Source organism: Amblyomma maculatum, chromosome 1, assembly GCF_055883805.1.
Source record: "Amblyomma maculatum isolate TAMU_Amacu chromosome 1, ASM5588380v1, whole genome shotgun sequence".
NCBI lineage: Eukaryota > Metazoa > Arthropoda > Arachnida > Ixodida > Ixodidae > Amblyomma > Amblyomma maculatum.
Window position 1 is genome coordinate 261181527 of NC_139344.1, and position 27104 is coordinate 261208630.

General features: G+C 44.5%; 1 protein-coding gene across 2 annotated transcripts in view; it reads left to right on the forward strand.

The window, feature by feature from the left end:
* Rrp5 (Ribosomal RNA Processing 5) overlaps positions 1-27104 on the forward strand; it is a 97144-nt gene that overhangs the window by 15492 nt on the left and 54548 nt on the right. For both annotated transcript variants that reach the window (XM_084591036.1, XM_084591037.1), the window contains exons 7-16: positions 1397-1770; positions 11998-12054; positions 12160-12220; positions 14355-14675; positions 15598-15729; positions 16314-16352; positions 16430-16474; positions 17811-17999; positions 19278-19352; positions 20152-20247. In XM_084591036.1, coding sequence (XP_084447162.1) covers positions 1397-1770; positions 11998-12054; positions 12160-12220; positions 14355-14675; positions 15598-15729; positions 16314-16352; positions 16430-16474; positions 17811-17999; positions 19278-19352; positions 20152-20247 — 1389 coding nt within the window. The remainder of the gene's footprint in view (positions 1-1396; positions 1771-11997; positions 12055-12159; positions 12221-14354; positions 14676-15597; positions 15730-16313; positions 16353-16429; positions 16475-17810; positions 18000-19277; positions 19353-20151; positions 20248-27104) is intronic.

Genomic DNA, 27104 nt, shown 5'->3' on the forward strand with positions numbered 1-27104 from the left:
TCAGGTGTAAATTTTAACACTAAATTTGGGGGCTGTACTAAAATTTTTCAAAGAGGAAATTTGGAAAAAGGGAATTGTCTTGCCCTGGGTAAACTATCCAGGAATGTCTATAACAAATTTCACACTGCTAGCACATTTTGCAAATTCTCCAGGCCTGCCCCTAGGGACCTATGTAAACTATCTTGATATACTCCTCTAATTTGAGAACCGATGAGCCCAGCTCCATGAAACTTGGCAGTTTTTCAAATGTGTGTACTATGAGCATACCCTGAAAATTTCATTCAAATATCTCAAAAAATAAAAAAGTTGGTGTTCAAGGGTAGCCTCCCCCCTTTAAAGGCAGAGCTTATGTCATCCCAATTTTTCTTTTGCCTAACATACTGTCTATTTGCAGCACACTATATGATAGTCATGACAGTTAAGTGTGGGCCTACCTTCCTGGTAACTGTCAGCTTGTCTAGTATGTTTTTCGCACATTGGTATACTGTTCTTGTGCCTAAGGCAGTTTGACCTGTGTATCCTCGTCATATGCAGGGCACATCTCATCTACCCTCATGTGGTAGCAAAGCCTAATCAGTTGGGCAAATATTATGTGCAGTGGTCTTGTTTTCTGCATTACATTAGTTGCTTAATATCTGCAGTGGTCAGAATGATGTGTCAATATCAAAAAATACATTTTGGTCAAAATTATTTATTGGTGCTCTTGGCCAACAATATGCACCCATTGTATACGTATGATGTGTATAGTATTGACAGAAAGACCCTACACACTGTTCAGGTAGTTGTGCAATGCTCAGGTAGAATAGAAGTGTGCATAAGGGCTGCTATCGCCTCTGCAAGGCATCCTTGAATGTGGCGTGCCTTTTTTACAATGCATTTAATTCACACCCTTTCTCGAGGACGGCCGTGTCACGATGGTGCACTGGTTAGGGAAGAATGGTTGGATGCGGGATCGAATTCCGGTCACGGCAGCCACTTTTCGCTGGAGGTGAAAAGCAAGGTGCCCGTGTGCTGTGCAATGTCACTGCACTGTTTTAAAGAACCCCAGATGGTCAAAATTTCCGGAGCCCTCCACTACGGTGTCTCTCAAAGCGTGAGTTGCTTTGAGACGTTAAACCCCATAAACCAAGCCAAACCTTTCTCAGTGACAACATATGTATGTATGTATGTATGTATGTATGTATATATATATGTATATATATATATATATATATATATATATATATATATATATATATATATATATATATATATATATATATATATATATATATATATATATATATTTGTTTGTTTGTTAGTCATGTGCTGCTGGTGCCACATTCCTGCCCGTGTCATCTTGAACCGTGAAAGCGTTGAAGTTAACCATCTTGCATATCTCCTTTTTTTGTTTCAGTCCCAGCAAGAAGGTCTGGTGGTGAGCTGGCATGGTATTGAAGCTTGTGTGCATCGTAGCCACTTGCCTGGGCCCTGGGATAAGCCGGACGACATCACAATTGGCCAGACATTGGTTGGTACATTGCTGTATGTGCAGCCACTAGTTCAGCGACCCTACCTGAGTATTCAAGGGCCCTTGGGCCGTGAGCCATTTGGAACAGTCCGCCCTGGAGCCCTGTTAGAAAATGCAGCCCAGGTTGTGGCTGTGGAGGCTGGTGCTGTGCACTTTCGTCTGGAGCCTAGTGGCGTGCGCGCTCTGTGTCCACGGCCACTGGTGTCTGATCAGGATGTGGAGGACGCACGCGACTTCATCACTGCTGGGGAACGTCTGAGGTGAGTCGCTTGCTTTAGCCACAGGGTGCACTTAGTCCTTAAAAGAACTCTGAAAATCCCATTTTTAAGGCCATTTAATGTGGCAAATTTCTTTTTCCTTTTTCCAGCCATTGACAGTATCTGCCAATGAAGGCTCAGTAACTTAAAATTAGTTATTTTCTTGGTGCATGTAAAATCAAAGCTCATTAATGATTTCAGAATGAAAACATGTTCAAGATAGGCTTACCTTTAAGGGGGGATGAGGGTCTTAAAAACTTTTTTTTTATTTCTTAACCTATCTTGGTGAAAATTGCCATGGTGATATATCTTTGAATGGTGATTCTAAATATGTATTTAGATTTGAAATACCTCATCTAGACATGAAAATATGGCAAGATAATGTACCGCACATAGTGTCTTTTCTTACGGGCCATTACGGCAATTTCTTAATTAAAAAAACTGGTTTTAAAAATATGCTGTCATTTCCAAGAGCCTACTGCACATCCTAAAGCTAAGGAAGTTTTTAAGAAGTCATTATATAGGTAATGAATGAATAACAAAGTTGGGAGAAAAAAAACAATGTGGGAGTAATTAGTTTACATCTGACCTAATTGCTAGTCTATCAGACTTTATCAAAAACGGAAAGCTTTAGGATGTAGCTGAGATTTTACTGAAAAAAATGATACCAAGTTCAATAAAATCCGTGCATGCAAACATTATGAAAAGTTCCGTAAGGCAAGGCTTTTTACCAAATAAACAAAGCTGAGAAAACTGCATTCAAAGTTTTACTCACTGTGCCACTTTTGTTTTCCAATCACATGGAAAGATTTAATGCTTTAGCATGCAGCCCAGTTATTGGTGAACAAAATGACACCAAATTTACATAAATCTGTTCATGTAATGGCTGTGAAAATCTATGTATGGCATTGGCACTTGACAAAAAAAAGATGCTCAGAAAGTCACTTGCTACAGTCTCTGAATCTTAAACCATTCACAAAGTCCTGGGCAGTAGTCTTGGGTTTTGTCAGGCCTGTGCCTCTTGGCATCTTCTTCTTCACCTTTTCACTATCGGTTTGACCCTTATCAGACCTGCACAGCCTCTGTTTATCTTTTTCAAGGCTCCTACGAATGAGGCACCTGCCAGGGCTATAACCAAGCTACTCTGCAACAGCTCTGCTGGTTGCTGCCATCCCTTGATTGAAGCGAGAAACTGCTTCTGCAACAGCCCTTTGAACAGCCAGCAAAGAGTCATGCGTGTTTTTAGAGCATTGGCTCCAGATAACAGAGTGCAGGCACTCGATAGCATTCTGTGTCATGCCATCTTTGCAGCGCTTCAAAAGGGCCTCGTCGCCCAGCCTGGCAAAAACTGGCTCAAGCGCAGTGCGAACATGGCCTGGCAGAGGGTTTTTGTGTGGTGGAGGCTCCACCTGGTTTGCCAAAGCACGATTGAAGGCACACCATGAATCAACTCCTTGAGGCCAGCAACTGTGATCTGGGGCTTCATCTGTCGAGGTCAGGTGCAACAGCGTAGCTTGCACTGCCTTTTTCATGCCTGCGACGTCGTGGCTATGGCTCCGCAAGGCATACCCATAGTAATTGGTGATCTTTTTTATCTTTTCTTGGGTGCGGTTGCCCTTTCCACCAAGAGATTGCCCTTGTGCCTTCTTTTCCTCAACCAAGTTGCGAAGAGCCGTCCCCATCCGCTTGTGGACATGGTTGAGGCAGTCCTTTTCGATGGATATATATCCATACACGCCTTCCTGGGTCAATGCATGAAATGTGCGGCTATCACCATCCGAAAGTATGGTTGTGTACCGCAACCCCCATCCGAAAGTATGGTTGTGTACCGCAACCCATTTTTTTCCAAGGACCTATTGAATAAAATCATAGCTGCTTTGGTCTCCATTCGTCCGGCATTGCAGTCAATGTTCTTCATACACTTGTGGTTCACAGCCCAGTCACCGTAACCATCATCACTGGGATCAGGTGCCCCTTGGCACCCACGACAGTACCTCGAAAGCACAACATGGTCCAGTACAAGGCCAGTGTACAGTTCTATAATGCAGCCAAATGCAATATTTGAATTGTGGCCACGCGTTTTCCATGTGCCATCAAATATGACGTCTACATTTCCTGTTGGATTCAGGAAGTCTTTGTATAAGTCCTTCACCACTTTGACACTTGCTGCTTCTGTAGCAGTAGCAACTGCCTGGCAAGCTTTCACCATGGTGTTCATGTGCCCCCTGAAAGTGTTGTGGTGAAGTCCTCGGTGGGAGAGGTTCATCGTTGCACAAAAATCCACTAGAGCAGTCACTCCCTTCCCTATACTTTGTATGCCTTTCATCGCCCGCAGATTTACTTCAAAGGGTGTGATGCTAGATTTCCCGGGCACTCGTGGCGACGAAAAGTGCCGCTCGGCGAAATCGCAATTCGAACATGTGAGCACTAACTTCACAGCTAAGCCATACTCTCTTCCGCTGCATTTCGCGAATTGAACACTGGCCATCCCACACTTGCTGCAGCTTGTGGATGCAAACAGCTTCTTCAGTATGCTCATATCAACAATTATATACTCAGTGCAGCGATCGTCGTCTACACTTACTGTGCTGACGTTCATCAGCTCGAACTTGCGGGAAGTCGCGGACTTCTTCGCCAATGACGTCTTGGCGTTATCTGCACATTTTTCGCGTCCCACTCGCTCCGCCTCCGTAAAAAACACTGTGTCCAAACGTTGAACACGCGAGCTCGGTTTAGCCGCGTCCGTCGGCGCTGAAGCGACGTGCGGAAACGCCGAAGTCGTCGTTAGGCTTAGCTCAGCCGGCTGGGCCGCTTCCGACGACACAAAATTTGAAGCGACTCGCAGAGCATCAAAAGTCGATATTTTCGACAGGCTAAGTCCAGGCGCATCCACTGGAACCGCAGACACTTGCGGTAACACCGAAGTTGACGCCGATCGGCACGGTCCAGCCGCGGCGTCCACCAACGAAGCTGACATCGACGATGTCGGTCCAGCCGCGTCCATCGGCAAAACTGTGGTCGACGAGTTCAATCCAGCCGCATCCGCCGACGACCCTGCAGCTTGCGGCAACACCGAAGCTGTAGTTCTCGATGTGGCACTCTTCTTATTCCACGCGCGTCTCCTTTTGCCGACTGCTTTTCGCGTGCTTGCTTTCAAGCGCGCGTCCCGCGCCATCGAGACACGCGGAACAGACACCAGGCAGGCAAATACACACGAAAACAATAACTTCAAAGCTAAGAGGAGCGAGTTAATAGTCAAAATATTTACAGGAACGATGAGAAAAAATGCAGAACGAGAAATGCTAGGAAACAAAGAGGAGCGCAAAAAATCACGTGCCAGCGGGCAAAAGCAGACGACGAAGAGTCGGCAACGCGGTCGCGGGAGGTGGGGCATGCGTCAGGGCCAATCAGAGGGCTGCGCCTCGGAGAGCGCGCGCTTTACCCAATCAGCGGCTGTCTCGCGACGATTCACCCCTTGCGGACGGATGCCGAAAGCTCCGCTGTGCGAAAACCTACAGCGTGTTGAGAGACGCCAGGAGAGAGAGCGGGAAATGAGCTTTCAAACGAGACCAAGATGGCGCCTATCGGTTCGCGCCGCGCGGAGCTACGGCGGCTTGAAAATGGTGCAAATTTTCGCGTTTGGCGTTCAATTTCGGCTCACCGACGTTTCTAAATTGCTGTTTTTTTTAATACTTTGAGTAGGAATTGAGCTATAATATTTTGTAGAGGCATAGTCGGGACATTGAAGACTTCAAAACAGCAATTTTTGAAAATTGCCATTTTTGACCATTTTTCACGATTTTAAGACCGGCGTCCCCCCTTAAATAATGTACTTTAAGCTGACAGACCAGAGCATCAAGTTTGGATAATTATGGCAGCTTGAATTAATGGATGCTTAGGCAACTCCTTCCGAATTTTATTTCTGGCGGTGTCGATGTTTGTATAGCAGCAAAAAATTGAACATCCCTACAATGAAATTTCTGCCACAGCACAGCAAACTCTTTGTGATTCCCCATCAGCAAGTTGTACAATGCAGTGAAATTATTGCTCCCCCCACAATGAGCAGTTTATACAGCAAGGTCCCCCTTCAGTGAAATTTTTGCACGGAAGCAGCAGGCTCTTCCTTTTTGTATACATCCAGTTATGTCGCTGTCTTGTTCGGTTTCACCAGAAACAGCTGCTGAAACCAGTTTTTTACTGCAATAACTGCCCTCAGCTGTCTTACAGGTTTTGCTGCTAGCCCGGGGGCTTGCAATCTGTGCTTGAAAACCATGGATGTTGGCGTAAGACAGCTTATGGCTTTTTTGCTTGCTTTGCTGATCAAGGCATAGCGGAAATCACTTGTGTTCATTTCAATGCGAAGTTATTGTGTCAGTAGTGGCAGCTAGGTTACAACATCAGACATTTTATGCTAAGCAGTGGCTAGTTCCGAAGTACTTTCGGTGCAGAGCGGACCACATTAGGGCTAGTGACACTGGGAAAGCAGCGCGCAATAATCTGCTGTTGCCAGCATGTCGGGGAGGTGGTAAGCTGGGCATGAGTGCACCACTGGCGTGGGTGCACTCTTATTTTGCCTTTGCGCTGCAGGCAAGCATTATGCTAGCATTTTTTTATCCTTTCTGGTTCAACAAATACAGTACAGGCACTTGTTACGTAAATGGCAGGGTGGCAAATGTTTTAGGAACATAACTAAACCATTGCTGGTATGTTCCTGTCGCAAAACATCTAGAATTGGCGCACAACCTGAGCACATGCGTGTGCCGCATCCTGAAATGCCCTGAAGCGCGGAATCTTGCAGAATGCGGCAGGGGTGTTTTTATAACATGCATGATAAAAAAAAAAAAAAAAAATTGCACTTCGATAGCTGGCATAGCGGCTGCATCTGCTGCATGAATACAAGCACTGTGTTGAGATTTTTGGAGAATTTTGGAGTAACACCACACTGCTGATTTCAATATGGCAAAAGACCAGCACTGACAGATATTGGAAATATGCAGTCAACTCCACTTTAACTGTATTGAATAAGTGCCAAGGAAGTATCGTTATATAACAAGGTTATAGTGAAAAAAGTAAACAGTAAATTCCTAATCAGTCAGATTTGACTGCTTTGCAGCAATTTCATTGGGATCTCTCTGCAGAGATCTAACTTCTGCACACATAGTTCAATGGGAGATCATTAGCAAAAAAAAAAAAATCTATTGCAATTGATAACATGCGCCTGTACGATAAATTCCAACCGAAGCGGTGACCTTCTGCTAGAGCATCCGCCTCGCATTCAGGAGGTGCCAGGTTTGACACCCGGTATCGCCAGGTACCCACCGGTTTTCTGTTTTTCAGTGGGTACAAGCTTTCCCCTGGCCTGGTGCTCGGCTCTTCTCAGGTGAAATGCTTGCAAAGGGCTCATGCACCAAAAAAGGGCCACATATGGGCTTCTGCCACGCAAGGCGGGATTATGGTTATGACTGCTTCGTTTTTGGGCAGTGACCCCTTTCCCAAGCATTTCGCCACAGAAGAGCCGAGCACCAGGCCGGGAGAAACTTTGTACTCATTGAAAACTAGAGGGTACCCGGCAGCACCAGGGATCGAACCTGGTACCTCCTGAATGAGAGACAGATGCTCAACTGCAAGGCCACCGCTTCGGTAAAAGGGATTCTTTGGACTTGCCTAAAGCCCAATCGTTTTTGGTCAATGGGCCCTTTCTCAAGCGTTCCACCCGAGAAGGGCCGAACACCAGGCCAGGGAAATAGCTTGTATGCATTTCAAATCCGGTGGGTACCCGGTGGCACCTGAGATCGAACCTGGTACAGTAAAAGCTCGTTAATTCGAACTTCACGGGACCGGGAAAAAAGTTCGAATTATCCGATGTTCGAATTATCGAATGGCCTCGAAAAAACTGACCGAAACCGTTTGTACTACGGTAAATGTACCGTATTTAGTCGCGTAACGAACTCGTTCGCATAATGAACCCACTCAGCCCCGATTTGTGCCTACGAATCGGAAAAAAAAAAAAAACAACAACAAAAAATAAAGGCGTCAGTCGTTAGCGCGTCCCTCTGTTTCGCGCCCACGGTCCACAACACATTTCTTGGCAGTGCGCCAAGATGCTGCGCGGCGATAACGGCGTGTTTATCTTTTGACTTTAGCTCCCGCAGGGAGGGAAGCGAACTTGGCAAAGTGCCAGCGCTTATCCGGTTGTGCAAGCCTCCTTTTCAGTACGTTTGCTTTATCTTGCTATGAGCGACTTGGGCGGGCGGCGGCGTCTACTGCCACTCCAATCATCGGAGCGAACGGTGCTAAAAACGGTGCTAAAAGCCGGCGTCATGATCGCGGCTGACTCGCGTGCTTCCTCTGACGGCTGATGGGTGGAAGGATGGATGGCTATCGCAAAAAAAAAAAAAAAAGTTTAACCGATAGTGCCAGTCCGAGATCATAGCCTTATATGGGCATTGGCTGGGACCGCGCCGACAGTACTTATCCCTATTTCCAAATTAACAGGGTTGGAATTAACGAGTATTTAGTTGCGAGCTACGGAGGTTGCGCAGAAGAGAGAGCAGGCGGCCGCCGCCGCGCGCCCATGCACTGACCTTGCCGCGGCCGCGTCCCCTCCCTTCAACGCCGCCGGCCGCCACGCCGGTCATGGCGCCATTTAAGTTTTACCCACTCTTCCATGGTTTTACCTGGTTCCTTATTCTGTCCCCGTTTTGGACGTGCGCAGCCTCTAATTATGCCTACCGATCGCAGAGGTGTTTCTTTACTTTTTTTTTTTTTTTTTTCCGCGTGATGTGCGCCAAGCCGCCCAGAAGCGGCGGCGCGTAGTTCGAATTATCCGTAGCGGAACCGACTCGCGTTCGAATTAACGGGCTTTTTTATACACAGATCTCTATGAAGCTTGGCCGGACCAAGTAGTGTAGTTCGAATTATCCGAAAATTCGAATTATCGAGGTTCGAATTAACGAGCTTTCACTGTACCTCCCACAATACACTTGATGCGGGGCATACTTGGCTTGTCACTCCTTGGAGGGCTTTCTTCATACTGAACAACAAGCAAAACGTGACATTAACGCATGCAGTGCAAGCACTACCACCTGCACTACCAGTGATGGAAGCATTTGAAGTGCTCTGCAGATTTATTGGTGCTCACGATGATGACATCGCGATGCAACTACTCACCGAGTGTGAAAGGCGCGCCATGGCACTCATGGCAAAAAAAAAAAAAAGAAGAAGAAGAAGCTGACCAACTTTGAAAATAAACGATGTTTTGAGACTGTGTTGTCCAACCTGATATGGATGTTTTTGGGCTGTTCTCGCTTCAACAAAATTTTTCACGCGTCCTGTCAGTTTTGTTGTAGCGAGGTTCAACGTAGCTGCCTGATTTTCTATGCTGGTCGCTATCAGGCCATGCCTGACGGCTATCGCTTCATCTTATTCGACCAGCCTTCTCTTGGGGTCCGGGTGGTAGCTGGAGACCGTGATCTCTCAGCCCTCGTGGTCCATGAATCCCCTGTGGGCTGGTGGCTGGTCTTTCTACAAATAAGCGTGGTGGATACATTCGGGTTGTTATTGGGATGGGGAGAACGGGGCCAGCAGTGCTGGTGAGGGAAGGCTACTAGCTTGGAGTTGGCTCCATGGGATTTGGTGTGGCTTAGGAAGGGATTGGTGAGGTACAGGGTAGCAGAGTTTCTCTGCTCGGTAGTGGAGCGTTGTGTCATTGTATATGAGTAGTTGCCTTCTTCATTGCCCTGTTATTCATGTCTGGTTGTGCTTCAGTGGGAAAGCGAGCATCAATGAAAACAAAAGCAAAACTGTCACAAACCTGATGAGCGCGCCTGACTCTGACAGTAACAGGTGGCCAGCGTAAGCTAGATTTTTGGCCTCATGCTCTGCTGTTAGTATTTCATTTGTCGCTGATAGCACATGCAAGCAGCAAGAAAGCTGATTGGGCTGGAAAAAGCCTAATGCACAATAAAGAGGGAGGTCCCACGTTAGTTTACTCCACATTATATCAGTACTGAAAGGTGCTAAAGAAACTAATTTAGTGATGTTTACATTTGTGGTAAGGTGATGAGCGCTAGCTTATCCACATTGTGCTTTTGCGGGTGCTGCATTTCCTTTGAATGTGGTTGCCACGCATGTGTGGGTTACGCTTGTATTTTGGTTTATGAACGATTACAAAAAATACTTTATGGCATGAAATTGATGTGAGCATGTTTGTGGTCAGCGTCTCGAGAACAGTGCATCATATTTTTGACCCACTGCACGTCTGCGGCTCTGGCCTCTCGCAAACGTGCAGTGTTGAGTGTGATGCTATGTTTCAGGTGCATCCATAGCTTTTGTGCAACCTATAACTTTTGCGCCTGCTGCAGCACTATGAAGTCATTTCAGGGTGTAGTCTTGAGCAGTTTGCCCTATTGCAACCATACACCTCATCTGATAATGGAGTCGATGTGAAGAGCAGCGCACCGGCTACAGTTGCCGACCGAATTTCGACCCTCAAGAGGTCGAAATAGCATCTGGAAAAGCAGGCAGTCTGAAAAACCTTCATTTACAGAGCGACTTGAAAAGCTGGTCAATCTGTTTCTACATCAGTCTCATTCTCACAGCTAGTCTCCTCTTTGGTGTGGCAGTGACAGTGGGGAAAACCGTGCAACGGTAGGAGTGACATAATGTTCGAACAGCTGGAGCAGGAGGTGCTGGACACTGGCAAACCAGTTCAGGTGGTGCCTCGCTGCTCCCACGTGGCTCTACATCAGTGCCTTTTTTTTTTTTTTTTCCTCTCTGCTGTGCGTGTTGATTTTAAAAAAATTGAAAACAATGTTGGTGTTACTTCAGTATCAGTACCAGTTAAAGCGTAGAATAAATGTGCACTTCATAAATATTATTCTTGGCAGTAAGCGATATCAAAGAAATCTAGGAACATTATGAACTCTGTCATCAATACAGGAATAGTTTGGCACAACTTGCAAGATTGATTTTGATACAGCCAAGGCCGTTGCAGCGATCTGTGCCGCTGGCTCTCTTGCTCGAAGCCGCAGGCAAGCCATAATGTACAGTGACGTGATAGAAGCACGGTCGCGCTTACTGGCCTGTCATCCATGAGGCAGAGCTCTGTTGCCGCTGGTCGAAGGGACCGGGGGAGCAGGGGCTTATGGTGCAGGCTGCCCGAGATTTCAGGGAGTAACGAGTCCATTAATTCCCCACATCTAGCAGGGCCTACTATCGAGAGTATAGAATATATGTTGGCTGCGTGCAACGGGAGTTCGAGGTTGTAGAAAAATAAAATGGCAGCGATGTAGCAATTTTTTGTAGCTTTTGACCTGTAATCTCAAGAAGTCCAGAAAAAGGAATGGGAAAAGTTTTAAATGGTCAAAATTTTGGTCAGTGTTATGAAACGACTCTGCGGAACATGTGATGGGTCCATGGCAGACTCCGAACAATCAGGCAGGTCTAGAAAATTGGGAGTCCGAAAATTCAGTTAGTGACTGTATTTGCATTGGGTGGTCATGTGACTGCACTTAGTAGGACCCTTTGTTCAACAACTAGTTCTGTAAAAAAAAATAAAAAGTGATGTATTGCATTTTGTGCCAACAGCTTACTTCTGCAAGTGTCAGTATAGATTGATACAGTAAAAGCTTATTAATTCAACTCTTGCTAATTCAGATAATTCGAACTAGGAGCGCGGTCCCGGCTACGCCCATCTAAGTCTAAGACGTCAAACACTTTTAATTCAGACATGGGCGATCTTGCTGCGGTTAACTCGGGACAGGTATAATAACATCAGTATAAGACCCGCGCAACTAGCAATAACCAAGATAGACCTCTCCAAACTTTAATTTGAGCAGAACCTGAATGGCATGGAATACAGTGACTGTCGGAGAAGCATAGTTTCGGTTTCGCTTCCTTCACTTCATCCCGTGACTGCAGTCGGGTGAGTGCATTGGTCACTCAAACCCCTTTGGATGCTGTTGGCATGTCACTGTTCTTAAATTTTCATTTTTGGCTGGAGTCACGCTGTTCTAACACTACGCATATATCCACATGCTGCTTCCAACACGCTGCATTTGCATGTTAGTCACATGCAGTTTCACCATAATGCTTTACTGTGTGGACATTTTTGGCATTTTTTTTTTCAGGCTCTTTGTAATAATTTGAACTTTTGGTCAAGGCCGAATTAGAGTTTACTGTATGCAGTGAATTACATGAGCGAAATTTCTCTGGTTTTTCACTCTGCAGCTGCCGTGTCATGGCCCTTAGCTACATGGACAGAGTTGTGATTGTCTCCCTTAAAAAGTAAGTGCTTTGCATGTTTAATTTTTCCATTTTTTTTTTTTTTGTGTATCTGTTATCGAGAAAACTGATCTCCTTTGCTGTGTGTGTCCCCCTGTTATTTTGCAGGTCCATGTTGTCAGAAAAATATGTTGCACCTGAAGCTTTGGTTCCAGGAGCAAAGTTTCAAGTAAGCTTTGTGCTACAAAGACTCCCTTTATTTCTGATGGTGAAGGGGGGGGGGGGGGGGGGGATTAGCAACTGGTAACTCCAGAATTTGATGTGATGTATGGGGCATTGTAAGAGGATTCTAAAAAAGTAACTTCCAGTTACATTAGATAGCAGAACCACCCTGGAGAAAACTTAAATGAATTGCAACTGTAGGTGTATGTATTTGCATACAGAAAGCCTCCACGCCTTTCTAAAGATGCGTGCGGGGAACTAGCACAAAGCAGCTACGCCTCTTGAAGGGAAAGGTGAGAGCTGCGCAATTTCTGCGACTCTACTGCTACCTTCAAACGGGGTGTTGAGCCGGAATGCTTTTGGTTAAGGTTCATTTTCAGGTTCAGCTTGAAAGTGACATTCCATTCCAGTGAACAAGCCTTAGAATTCACATAATTAACCAGGACAACAGGCAGCTTTAAGAAAGGCTGTTTGGAAATGTAACAATGCATTGCCACCAGTTTAGATGAACTAGAAACTCAGTTTCTGACAGTTCGGAGGTTCTAGTAGTTCAGATAACAAGAGTGTGAATGGAATAGAATAGAATAGAATATAATAGAATAGAATAGAATAGAATAGCTAATGCCATTCAAAAGTGTTCACAAGTTATAAACCTGGTTGTAACGAAATTGTAAAATGTCGGCAATTTTGAATGACATCAAGATTTTCATTATAGTATGCAGCTTTTGCGTGAGCCCCGCCGGGGTGGCACAGTGGTTACGGCGCTCGACTACTGTTCCCAAGGACGCGGGATCGAATCCCAGCCTCGACGGTTGCTTTTTGACGGAGGTGAAAAGCAATGCGCCCGTGTGCTGTGCGATGTCAGTGCACGTTAAACAACACCAGGTGGTCGAAATTTTTGGAGTCCTCCACTACGGCGTCTCTCATAGCCCGAGTCGCTTTGGGACGTTAAACCCCACAAACCAAGCCAGCTTTTGTGTGAAGACTCGGAAGGACAGGGCATAACGAAAACAAGATTAAAAATTGTTCGTAAGGGAAGCCACCTTGAAACTATTTGCATTAAATCAGAATTATTCAAAGTTATAGAAATGGTGAAACATTTTGCGATCGCACTGAGGGTGCGGCCAGACAGCGGCAGCCAGAGTTGCGGCAGCAGCCTCTATCTCCGCCGTGTCTTGCATGACGCGTCTACGGGGAAGCGGGGAAAGGGGTGTGGCGAAGGAGTCAGTCTTGGGGAGAGCATGCATTCGTGGCACTGCCGTGCGAGGAGGCGTCTGCATCTTCGCGCATTTTTCTACTAGCCCACCACTGTTGCCCCAGGAAACCGATTCTTTGCCTCGTGTTGCTGGCACTCTCCGCTGTTCTCTCTACAGATGCATGAAAGTTAGCGATTACCGCTTGGCGGCAATGGACGCACACTGCTCGATCAGTCTTTTTTTCTTTGTTCTCTTATTTTTTGCTGCTAGTGCCACGTTCCAAAAGCGAAAGCAGCAAGACTTTCGCGTTTGCTATGTTATTTGCAGTCAGCGCTGAAACACGGCGCGTTGTATCAACTGTGGTCGCTCGTTGCTATTGTAGATGTCCCTCTCACGTCATTTCGTGCTTTATAGTGAAGAAACTTAGGGGGCTCAACCAAATTTCTAGTAATTCAGCACTGGTTAAGAGATAGTTGGCGCTGCGAGTTAGCTACATCAAGGTCAACCACCGCGACATGTTCGTTACATGGAGTTTTCAAATGCACCCACTTCAATGGGGGTGGCGTTAGGGAATTGAAGAACTTCGTAATATCGAGGAATTTGCTACATGGAGGTTAATTATGTAGAGGTTTAACTGTATTCACACAACTTTACCTTATATTTTGTTCTTTTCTATTGTTTTCTAATATTTTCCCATTTATTATGCTGGCTGCGTATATAAATTGGCTTTTGTGCAAAAAATTTCAATGGCAATCAGCACCTGTGTGTATACGTATCTTACATCTTTTTCTTGTTGCACTGTTTTGAGATTTCCAGTAGTTTTTGTACTTGAAGAAGTTGTCATGTTCTAAATTTGGTGTGTCTTTTGCTTTGTTTTCTTTGGGAAGTGAGAAAATGAGTGATGTGTTTTTTTCTTGTTTTTTTTTCATGTGTGCTCATGTGCAGTGCACAGTGCGGCAAGTGCAGGCATCTGGTCTTTTGGTTAGCCTAAGTCCATGGCTGGCAGGCTTCATTCAAGCTCTGCACGTCAGTGACCGGGAGGGAGAGCAGCCAGCAGTTGGATCTTCATTGCGGTGCCGTCTTCTCCACGTTGATCGCAGCTCTGATCCTCCCAGACTGCTCCTGACATGCCGGCGTGCCCTTGTCACTTCAAGGCGTCCCATTATAACATCATATGAGGATGCTGCCCCTGGGAAAGTTGCAGATGGCCTCATTGTTCGGGTCACACCGAAAGGGCTGCTTGTGACCCTCTACAACAATGTGAAAGTGAGAGCGCCTTTTTTTTTTTACCCTCCCAATGATGTCAGTATTTTTTCCCAAATTGTTTTGGCTAATAATTACAACACATGGCAAAGTTGACGGTGCTATGTCTGTCCTCTGTCCATTGTTATGTCCAATATATTGTTCGAAGTGGTACTGTTATAAGTGGGTTTGACTGTACAGTACATTTGGATAAAAATGAGTCAAATGCATTTTGGAGTTAGTCCCATACACTGCACCCTTGGCTCAGTGGTTAGGGTGCTCAACTGCTGATGCCGAGGATGCAGGATCAAATCCAGGTCGCAGGGGATACTTTATTTAGGAAAGCGAAAAGCAGGGCACTCGTGTACTGTGCGATGTCAGTGCACTTAAAGAATCTCAGGTGGTTGAAATTTCTGGGGCCCTCCACTGTGGCGTCCCTCATAGCCTGAGTCACTCTGGGACATTAAACTGTAAAAAACAAAGCATTTTCAAACTTTTCACCATTGTTACCTCTCTTTTATTAATGCTCTTTGTAGGCTGGTGTGGGGATGCCAACCTTCTGTGGTCATGCAAATGCTACCATGCTCCTAGAGCGAATATCTGCAGATTTTTTGTGTGCATGTGTGGTGTTAGCATTCGTGCGTGAACACTTTTTGGCTTTTCACCTACTGTGTTTGCCTAGTGGCTGTGGCGTTCGGCTGCTGAGCCCAAGGACATGAGATCAAAATCCCAGCCGTGACACCGCATTCATATGAGGCAAAATGGAAAAACGCTCATCTGCTGTGAAATGTCTGGTTGGTTTTGGCCGCCTGGTATTTTTTGCATGCACAATCCGCAGCCCTCCACTACAGCGTACCTCATAGCCTACATATTGCTTTAGGGCATTGCCAAAATTTTCCTCTACTCTTCACATCTAAATTGGGACCTTTTTTTTTTTACTTCTTAGGGCTGGATACCTCCACAGGAAATACCACACCCCGTTCATGGCATTGAGGCAAACTACGCACCAGGCAAGATTGTTACTTGCCGTGTGGTTGACTGCCAGCCTTTGGAAGAACGCTTGACATTGTCACTGAAGGTGCATTTGCAATTTCTTTTGGTATCGTATATCTTTTTTACAAGAAAAAAGAGGATGCATTTTGTGTGTGTGTGTTAACCTTTGTTAGTGCAGTTAAATCTCGGGTGTAATAGACCTCAACGTAACAAAGAATTTCGGTTTTTGCTACTTTGTGTCTATAGAACACCAAGCATTTTTAGCTTTAGTATAATGAAGTAAATTTTACTACAATTTCGACGTAATGAAATTTTACCACTGTCTGAAACAAATACAAGGAAAATTGTACCCAAGCTCGTAAGGTTGATCAAGGTCGTGCATACTAAAGCGAAAGGTGAAAAGCAAGGCGCCCATGTGCTGTGCGATGTCAGTGCACGTTAAAGAACCCCAGGTGGTTGAAATTTCTGGAGCTCTCCACTACGGCGTCTTTCATAGCCTGAGTTGCTTCGGGGCGTTAAACCCCACAAATTAAACCAAACCACTTATATCAGTCCCTGACTAAGTTTGTAAGGCAGACAGTAGTGTTGCAAACAATGGCTGTGTTCCTATGATCTTTATAGGGTCACTATGTTGAAGCAGTGGTGACATAAAATCCATTGATTTTTCAGCTGGCTGCAAAAGGTGACGATGAAGAGAAGGCTGTGGAGGTAACTACTCCATTTCAAAAACTCTTGTTAATATACTGTCTGCAGTCAGAGTGTTGAATTGAGTCATTTATTTTCAGCCAGTGAAGAGCTCATTGAAGTATGCTGCTCTGGAGGTGGGAATGGTAAGTAGGCAGAAGTATTCAAAGGTATCAATGTCATTTGTGTGTACAATAGAATCTCAGTGGTAACGAATTTCCTGGGAGTAGTGGAAATTGAATGTAACATTGGGATGGTCACTGTTGTTGCGTGTTGTGCCGCAAAGAAAGTAAGCACTTGCGAGGCAGCAGTTCTAAACCTCCTCATAAGCGTAGGGAGGTTTAGAATTGCTTTGGGAAGTGTCAGTAAAAAAAAAACATGACCGCAGGAATACATTTTGTGGAAAAAAAAAAAGGTCTGTCAAAGGGTAAAATATTTTTAAAATCTAAAGTAAGCAAGCCAGCATATGAGTGCAAAAGTGAAAGAAATGCATCCTTTTTGTTTTTATGCATTAATAAATTTTGAGGAATAAATTTTGAGGAATAAATTTTGAGTTCATTTTGCCCCCTCACTTTTTTTTTTTCTCAATTCCTGTGAAGACAAGTTTATGATATATAAAAGTTTGGGTACTTGATACCACCCATGTCGTTGCATGAAGTCACGGATGAGGAAGGCACTATCATTTCAGCTTTTTCATCCTGCAATTAGGGCACTAGGCCTGCTTCAACTCTGCTTTCTATCCAGTTCATTACATGAGCAAAAACAACCTAATAACAAAAAAATTTAACCAGGCATCCTTTAAGTCCAGTGACACCCAGAAGAAGATTGCATGATAGCGTTTAAACCACACCACCAAAAAAGAATAGCGAAAGAGAACACATCAACTCGTGCCAAAATCCGAGAAAGACTGGTTAAAAGGCACATTCACAGTAGCTTTAAATTATGGATAGCAAGGTGAAGAAAAATGCATGATGTGGGAATAGCTAGAAACTGTGTAAAGGTGGCAGAAAACATGAATGCATACTAAAACAAAGAGCAGAGAAAGGATGGCAAAACAACATAATTGTCACATAGCTGTTACCCATAATTTTCAGCCATTGTGAATGTGCTTTTAACCAGTCTATCGAATTTCGGCACGTGTTGATGCGTTTCCTCTTGCTCTTGTTATTTGGTGGTATGGTTCATGCACTGTCATGCAGCCTTCTTCTGGGTGTCAGCGGATATATAAGCGTGCCTGTCTCAAATTTTCTGATTAAAAATTTGGAAGTCTCACTTCTGTCCTATCCTCTTTCCATTTCCTGTGATTGTTTATTCAGCGCGCAACACTTCTTAAACAACAAAAGTGGGTAAGCCATAATCGTATGTATTTTGTGCACTTCTTTCTTTATTTGTGTTTCATTAATACTAGAGTCCCTTCTGTCTTCTGGAGGATTTTCTTTTAAATTGTTCCTTTGGTGCTGATTTTTGTCCTCTGTGTTGCAGCTTGTCTCTGGAAGCATTGAAGCAAGAGTGGAAGATGGCTTCACTGTGCTGCTTCGCTCTGGGGAACATGCATCTCTTCCCAAGCAGCATTTGTCAGAACTAGAGCCGCATTCTACACGGCTGCAACGCCTGCTTCCAGCTGGATCCAGCCTGGCCAATCTTGTAGTCTTCAGTTCAGCAGGGCATCTCGTATCCTTGCGGTTATGCAGTCTTATGTTAGTGCATTGGCATCTCTCATGTGGTCCTAGTGTACTCAAGATGTCATAAGAATGCTTTGTGATACATTAGAATAGATTGTTTACAGATCCTCTGCTGTTCACTGTTACGTGTACAGTAAAAGCTGGTCATACTGAACTTCAAGGGAGGGAAAAATGTTAAAATTATCGAATGACCCTGAAAAAGTTGTCGAGAGCTGCTTGTATCACGGTAAATTTGTTTGGTGAACGACTGGGAAATGGTTGCCGGGTTTTGAGACCAGAATAGCGCAGCAGTGGTTATTTTGTACATTTCTATTAATGCTTTGTTGCGTGTATACTATTAAGGGCATCGAAGCAGAACAGCTCCAAAATCATAACGACCTCTTGCATTCTTCACGGTGTGAAGTGGTGGAGCTCCACCCATCGCTGTCGCGTCACGCGCATTATAAGTGGCAACGTCGCGTGTGTGGAGACGTCACCATGCAAACGATGAGCGCGCAATTTCTGCATGCTGGGAGAATGAACTGACAGGACCACATGGATGGAATGAAAGCAAATGACTCAGTGATGCTGAAGCAGCGAGAAAAAAGAACAGGGAAAAGAAAATATCTACATGCCAATCAGCATCTGAAACGATCCTACTTGTATCACCATCTTGTCTGCCTGTATGAGCATGCATATTTGTACCAAAAACTAGCATGGGACTATGGGGGTTGACATTGCTTGAAGATTTCGCGCAATAACAATACAGTAAAGTTCTTTTTTTTTTTTAGTGATGCAATCGGCATTTATTCGTATTTGAAAGGCTTCCCTCAGGGCACACAAAGTTTTTGTTGCCACTGGATTAAGACTATATCAAGAGCCCGCTGTATACTATAGCCCTGTCACACGGGTACTTTCAAAGGCTATTGTGTCTAGAGCGTTCTCAGTTGTTGTCTGACTCAGCCAAGTTGCACAGATGCTGCATGGCAAACTCAGTTGATGCAGTCACGTCACATCTAGGTATTGTGACACCACTGTTGCTACCCAACGTTTTGCAGGCAGCACCATAGTAGAATACAACAGAAAAAGAAGGGGTGCCAGCTTCCCCTCAAAGTACACCCTCCAGCAAATTTCGTTGAATTCTCATGATGTCAGTTATCTGGTTAATGCCTCTGAGTCAATATACTATCTGTTTGAGGGCCTTCGGAAGGACTTTGCAGCAGAATATCACTTATAAAAAAAAAAAAAAGAGAGAAAAGCTATTGTTTCTTTGACCACAAACCTTCAGGTTGTATCACGGAAAGCACCGCTTGTGAATGCAGCTCGCAGGGGGCTACTGGTCTCCGGTTTCGAGAACATGGAGGTCAGTACTCTCGGAACCAACACGTCTTCTTGTGACTAGGTAAACTGTGTGCATGCTGCTGAAACGGCGTTGGCAACGTAGATGTAGTTGTAGTTGTTGGCGCCACATGTCAAAAATAGTCGGGCTGCCTAAAAAAATTGTGCCATGGTAATTGTGGTTCTAGTGATTGATTGGTGTGCGATAGGCGATGGGGAGTTAATGAAATCATTGTAATTAATTGATGAATTAAAGATGGAAAAAATTTAAAATTGGGGGAAAGGGGGTTCAAAAGTGTCAAAATGCTCAGAAGGAAAAGCCATTGCTAGATGGCGCCGATTTAAAATATTTAGTGTGTGTTTTTGATGCATCAGTTAATTGAAACATTGGAAAAAATGAAACGTTGCAAAAAGGAGGGTACAAAGGTGTCAAAAGGCTGAGAACGTAATGCCAGTGTTTGCTGATGCTAAGCATTGGTGTATAAAAAAACTTGAAAGCATAAAAAAGATAAAAAACATTGTGCATGTGAAACGCTATTGCATCATATTCTTATCGGTCGCGCCTCTGACATTCCATTGATCGCAAACAGCGCTTTCCGCGGAGCAGCGCATACTGGGACTTGTCTAGTTTGGAGAAGCTACGCCCAGCTGGCTATGAGAAAAAAAAAAAAAAAGAATAATAATAAAAATAGCAATTTTTTTTTTTAATTAAAAAAGTGAGAAGATTCGTGAGCGCTTGCTATCGCATTATACCCTTAATAGCAGATCTTACATGTCCCCCAATTTTTTTTTTCAATTTTTTTCAATGTTCTTCCTTTTTTCAGCCGGGAACCCTTGTCTTTGGTGTGCTGCTGGCCTTTGTGCGACATGGCATGCTCCTCGAACTGCCTTCAGGCATCCGTGGTTTTGTCCCCCTCAAGGTAGGTGGCTGACCAACTTTATTTTGTTCGAAGTGTCTAAAGGTACGTCCGACGTATCCATTCGATTCTCGTAAAGATACGGCGGACGTCGATATACAGGCTCATGGCTATACGCACGTCGAACGCGGCCACATTCCGCTTGCTACGCGTGAATGAATCTTATCCTCTATGATATCAGCTAGCCGCGACTCTCGATGAGGTGCTACGAAGAGTGCATCCGTTCTAACATAGATCACGGTCTTCACTTAGGGTTCTGTACGGCAAGCATCGCTGTCACGCACATAGCTGCAGGCGATGCTACGTACTGCACCCGCTCCACCAGCTGGCATCGAGATACGCACATTCACGAGCAGCTTTCGCTTTGCAGTAAACTATTACCTCGATCTGCCCGTAATGTAAGCGAGCTACTCCTAGCATTTACGCTGTCTTAGGTCCTGCATCGACCTCCGAAGATCTAGCGCCGGCACAACACACACACACCTCGCCGTGCAGAACATTCGGCAGTCCAAAGTATGTATGTGAAATGGCATTATGCTCGTTCCTCACATGCAGACCGAGGAAACAGGATGTTTCTAGCTAAATTCTTCGTTTAAATTCTACCTCAGAGCCGTGGCAGAAGACGTGCTGAATTTACTAGAGGCCTGCGCTGCTACTGCGGCGAGCTGCACATCGACTCGTCGAGGCGAAGAGCTACTGCACCGCACCGCAAGAGTGCACAACCGGAAAGCCGGAAGCGTGAATGATCCGAATTCCCTGTGAACAGCAATGTTCTTTGGTATTTAGGGGAAGACTAGACTAAAGTGCTTAGCCTGCATCTTTTTCTTGTCGAATTTTGCGTACATGTAGTTTAAACCCCCGCATGCTCGAGGTTAGCATAACCCGACTGAACGGCCGCGCAGCTTTGAAACGATCGGGATCGATATGCATGCATCGCCGGACTTGGGTACGTGGTAGAAAATGTGCGCTGCACATTTCGTTGCAGAAGCTGACTCTTGGAATTTTGCAGAGTGCGCCATGCAAGTGATCGTTGCTACAACCACACATCCATGTTCCAACGGCTGGCCTACCCCGAGGCGCATAAATGTTCAACCGTGGACGTATCAATGATCGAAGAGAGGACAGATTTTCACAATATTGGGCGCGAAATCGATAGCTACCAGTGCTCAGTGTTAGAGAAATTCTGCCTTGATCATGCGCAATTCAGTGTTTCAGGTGTGGTCAGTAGCTGTAAGTTTGAACAGTTCGCCTGTCAAGTCAGCGGCGCCAGCGATGGACCGGCGGAGCTATTTTCCACGCTACACCGCTGTCTTGCTAGAAAGCCTACCTAGGCGGCGTTTGACATTCAGCTGCTTTTTGTGGGCCCCGTAATTGAAAGCAACGCCTTCAGAAACGCGTTAAATGTTCAAAAATGTATTCTCTTCAACAGTTTCACTCCAGGCTGTCAAAGCAGGCGGACGTTGATAAAACAGTTGAGCACTCCAGTCTTTAGAAATCTGTAGAATCGCCTTCAGTTTGTAAAATTATTGGAATAGGTCACTTTCCGATCGCTGGGACATAGACCCTCATGACAGCGCTTTCACGTGAATAAGGACCACACCAGACCGAAAGCTTGTCTCGTATAACACAGCTAACCAAGGTATACCTTACAGCATTGTGTTGATTTTTATGGTGCATAAGCGACTAATGCTGCCATGCACCAAGAACAAGGTTTAATGTATTTATTTGTGTGTAAAGACTAAAATGTTCTTTAGGATGTAGCTTGTTTAGGAACATTTTAAGAAACCAAAAGTGCAGGAAATTTGCACGTCTCTCCTAGGATTACAGTCGAGAAGAGCGTGTTTTCGGGCTAGTTGGTTCTGCATAGTATATAAGAGAAATGCGCAACAACTTAAACAGGACACTTATTCTCTTATTTATTTCCTAGGATCATGCTGGGATGGAAAGGGATCTGTTGCAAAATTGTACAAAATGTTTCCTCTTATTTTCTCGACTCTGGCGCACGTGTAAAATATGGTTTATTGTTAGTTCATCTCCACACTCCTTGCATATTGGTTTTTCCTCTTTCATAAGTATGAAGCTGTGTGTGAGGTGTGGGTATGTGTTTTGTGAAGATGACCTAAAATGGCCTCCATGTTGTGTTTTTGATTACTGCATGATTTCCATTCCTTAATGACAGGTTTGACAAGTATAGTTTGTAGTTTATTTCAATGTTTCAAAAATCCTGCCATTTCACTCACATTTCTTTGTACAAGCTTCTTGGTATCTTCATGCAGCATATTCACCCTCTGTAATTTAGCATTGCGTCAAGGTAACCTGGTTATTTCTTTTCATCACCTTTCAAGACAACTGTCCCGATTTCATAAAGTGTAGGGTTTCTCATGACAGGAATTCCTTGGAAGTCATAGAAATAAATGAGATCCACAATCATGAGCTGTCTAGGGTATGCATATACATGTCCATCGCTCAGTGGAATGGTGTCAGTACGCTGTTAGAACAGGTCTTGTGGTAACAACAACCATTGTCTGAGGTGGTCCTTTAATGGGCATTGAAATGCTATGTAACTACAGGTACTGATAGAACTCTTGATCATGTTATGTGATGATGCGATCCTTGCATGCATATAGGTATACATTTCAGACTCTGCATTGCACCACTTGACCATTTGCCACCAGTTTGTGTGAAAATGTATTTTTCATGCATGTTAACCAGTATTTAACAGATGACCCCTGTGCACAAGCCAAAAGTGCCACGAGCCAAATGTCACGAGGCCACACAACATGGCAGGAGGTGTTAAGTCAAGCTTACAAAGTTATATTTGAAATATGTTCTGGGACGTTTCAGCTCCAATTAAGAAAGATTGAGGCTTACAGAGGTCTATGCCAGGTTGTCTATCACCTTACAAGGCAGCCTACGACTGTATGCTAATGAGTATATCTGAGATAACAGAGACATGAATTAAGGAATTAGTAATTATGTTTGTAGCAAAGGGCATGTAAATTAACGGGAATCCACAGTGGGATCTGCAGACAAGAACCATTAACGCTGGCACACCATACCCTTACAGGTGGAGATTAGGAGTCTCCCTAATTTTTTTTTCTGCTCAAAGCTTGTCATTTCCTTCATTCTTCCAGATGAGGAAGATGTGAAAATGATAGCATCGAAAATTCCAGAGACCATCGTTAACAAGCATGCTGATCCCAACAGCGTAAAAAGGAATTTCAGAAAAGATGGGTGACTAGTAATGCTGGCAACAGTTGAAGCTAAGTGGAAAGGCATGAAATTGAAATGCAACATATGCAGAGATATGTTGCGAGACGACCAGTCTGTGGTGTGCGACATCTGTCTCCGTTAGTTTCATCAAGTGATTGGCCAAAGCAGATGGGGCTTGTGGTTTTGTGATAAGTGCAGTGTAGTAGCATAGATGCAACCTTGCCCATTAATAATTGGAGTGGAGTAAGTGCATTGTTTTTTTGTAAGATGTTCATGGTTTCCATGCAAACATTATGAGAATTTTTTTCCTAGAGAATGTTTGCTGAAATGTGAATATAATGTGCAATAAAACTAGTGTTTTCTTGCTATTTACTTTTCCTTGTATACATTAGTTCTGTGAAGAAAACCACAGGCTAGAAGGAAATGTAATGGCATGCATTTTGATACTTGGCCCCATTGTGCTGGCTCAGTAGTTAGTGCTTGGCTGCTGAACCCAAAGATGCAGATTTGGTTCCAGCCAGAGCAGGAGCATTTCAATAGAGGCAAAACAATAGGCCGTCATGCACCGTGCGGTGTCAGTGCATGTAAAAAAACCCCAGGTGGTCGAAATTATACCGGAGCCCTCAACTATCGTGTTCCTCATAGCTGTAGTTATTTTGGGATGCTAAACCAGATATATATCACATCATACTCTGAGTAAGATGCTATTCATGGTCAGTTAATCATACACTAAACGATCAATTTTTTTCTGCATGGTACAGCAGCTGTTGTACAATTCTACTTTAGCCTTCATGAAGAATATCACACTGGCTCCACATGGCCTTCTGTTGACCCTTGATATGCGTCACAATCACACACCCGAGTATGTATTTGTCTAAGGGCACCTATGCATGCAAGGAGGGGACCGTTACTTTCCATTTGTCCGAACTGATATGCACGATCCACATCATTTCTGTAATTCAACTGCCTGCTATTTGAACTGTCCAGCATTGATGCAAGTTTCAAAGAACTGCAATTAGCAAATTAATCCAAGCAGGAAACCATGCCAAGAAATGCTTTGGTTTCATCTTTAACAACTGTTTGAGAACTAAAATTAGCCAAATGTTGCAAAACATAGATGAGAGGTTACAAAATCTAAAAAACAATGCAGCCTACCTGTGGCATGTAGGGTTTCACATCCTAAAGTGACATATGTAGCTATGAAAAATACCGTAGTGGAGAGCCCCAGACTAATTTGACTGCCCGGGCTTTGTACTTTGCGTTGACATCTTGCAGGAAACAGAAGCATTTGCATTTCACCTGCACCAAAGTGCGACTGCCATCACTGGCATTAAACATCACCACCTTGGGGCAAGTAGCCGAACGTGCCACTAAGATGTCGCAGCGTCTACGTACATGCTATACACATCAACCTTTCTAGCATTAAAGCTGTCACATGCATGGCAGATATTCATGTTCAGCTTTGGACTGACAAGTTTAAAAGTGTACTATTTGTGTTTTTATAGCATGAAAAACAAAGAAAACTAAGGAAAAACGAAAAAAAAAAATGAACATATGTTGAAAAAGCACTAGTCATTAACACATAAAGCATATTCGTTTCTTTATTAATGATAAAGTGGCCTTCAACAATAGTACAAAGCCTGAACATTTAGGAAGGTGCTGTGCCAGGCAGCTATTTTACAGAAACCTGACCCATTTCACCTGTAGTAATGCGCATCCCGGCGGTGTGGGCTGGGCACTTATTTTTCGGTCCACTAGCTCCAACATGAGAAAACTGCATCATGTGCATTCCCATTTTCCGAGTTTTGAGCTCTGTAGTGCAGGCTAACAAATTGTCGATGACTTATTTTCGTCTGATTGTTGCACAGCGCGTGTAAATAAATTACCACTGCACCTAATAAACACTGACATGCACGTGCAACATCGCCGATCATAAACGGACACACTGATGTCCGTCCGGACATCGGCGCACTCATCACAGCACTCTTCGTAGTCTCACACAGCACTCTAGTAGGACGTAATCCGTACATCACAGCATCTCACGGACTCACGGTAAGCACAAACCACACCTCCAACAAACACGAATGACGCGATGCTTGGGCTAGAGACACGCCGGCGGCACCCAGCTTTTTCAGCGACTACGTAGAACTTGCAGCACCAAACCTCAATGCGAGCAGAAAGCGATGCGTTACGTGACGCATCTCATCACAGATGGAAGTGACGAAACTTTGAAGAATCAAAACTACATAACTACATAACGACCGTCATAGACGTTAATCCACATGATAACGAGGACCAAATGAGCGGGCGTGCGGGCCGCGGGCTGGCCGTCAACACCGCGATTACATGCGCTTGCGACCCTGCCGCGGTCCAACTCACGTAAACCTATCATCATGCCATCATGTAGTATATCACCCATTCTAGGCACTATTCTTGCCACTGTACTATTCTTTGTAATTTCACATTTCACGCATGCAGTAGTACATACTTCCTGCACCTCGCACCACGTACACCTCATACCAACTTCGATTTGGCTACATACGGCTACCATGTTGTTGTTACAACCACATCTGGGGATCTCGGATCCGTCCGGCTTTCCCGACGGATCCCAAGGCCCATATATCGGAGAAAAATGCGTTGGGTCCGTCGGAAGAACCCTACCGATCGGGTCCGTCCGCCGTACCTCTGAAAAATATTTCCCGGATCCGTCCGTCGTATCCCGAAGAAAAACGCACCGGGTCCGTCGGACGTACCTTTAAGACCATTGATCGGGTCCGTCGGACGTACCTTTAGCCACAGCCTATTTTGTTTGGCAAATAGCTTTAGTACCCCTCTATTGCCCTAACTGTGTATGACAGGAGCTGAGTTCTCTGAAGCAAAGAGAATTTGCTGATGGCACATGTTGACATGGCAGTGCCGATGTATTTTGCTATTAAAACAGTTTGTCTGTTGTTTAACACATACTGTTCCATAGTGGGTGGTACAGCGTGAAGACACAAAGCACAAAGAAGGGAAGCACAACAGACGAGCGCTGACTTGCAACTAACTTTTTTATTCAAAAGAAAGCGGATTCTTATACAAAAATATATCACATGATGTTGCACAGATTGGAACCCTTGACCAGGCAAATTCAAGAGATATCTTTTTCCTTCATACTGTTCCATGTAGGGCAGTCTGTTTACTACAAGTCCCATATAATATCAGGAAGACTGCATAAACCCTTGGTAGGTGTATATATAGAAAATAGCCCAAATTATTACTAATATGTTAGCATTAGTAGTGAGTAGGGGTGTGCAAATATTCTCAATTTTCTAATAGTGAATTGCATGTCCTTCTATGCACTTTACTAAACAAATCAAACAGAACATGTTCATGACATTCGAGATGACTATGTTCAGTCAAGGCATGGTATGTGCTGTTGTTTCATCCCTCATATGACCTAGCTTAACTTTGATGCCATAGTCATCTCTTGGCTATTGGAATCGAAACAGGTGAGCAAAGGTTAGGTTGTCTTTAATCTGGTTAGACTGATCTGTGCAAAAGCTCTGTTCGGCTGCAGCATTTACTAACCATCTAATGAACCCGTTATGGGCTCCATCCCAGCTGCAGCTGAAGCAGTTTCACCTGCGCTGACATCATTGTCTGTC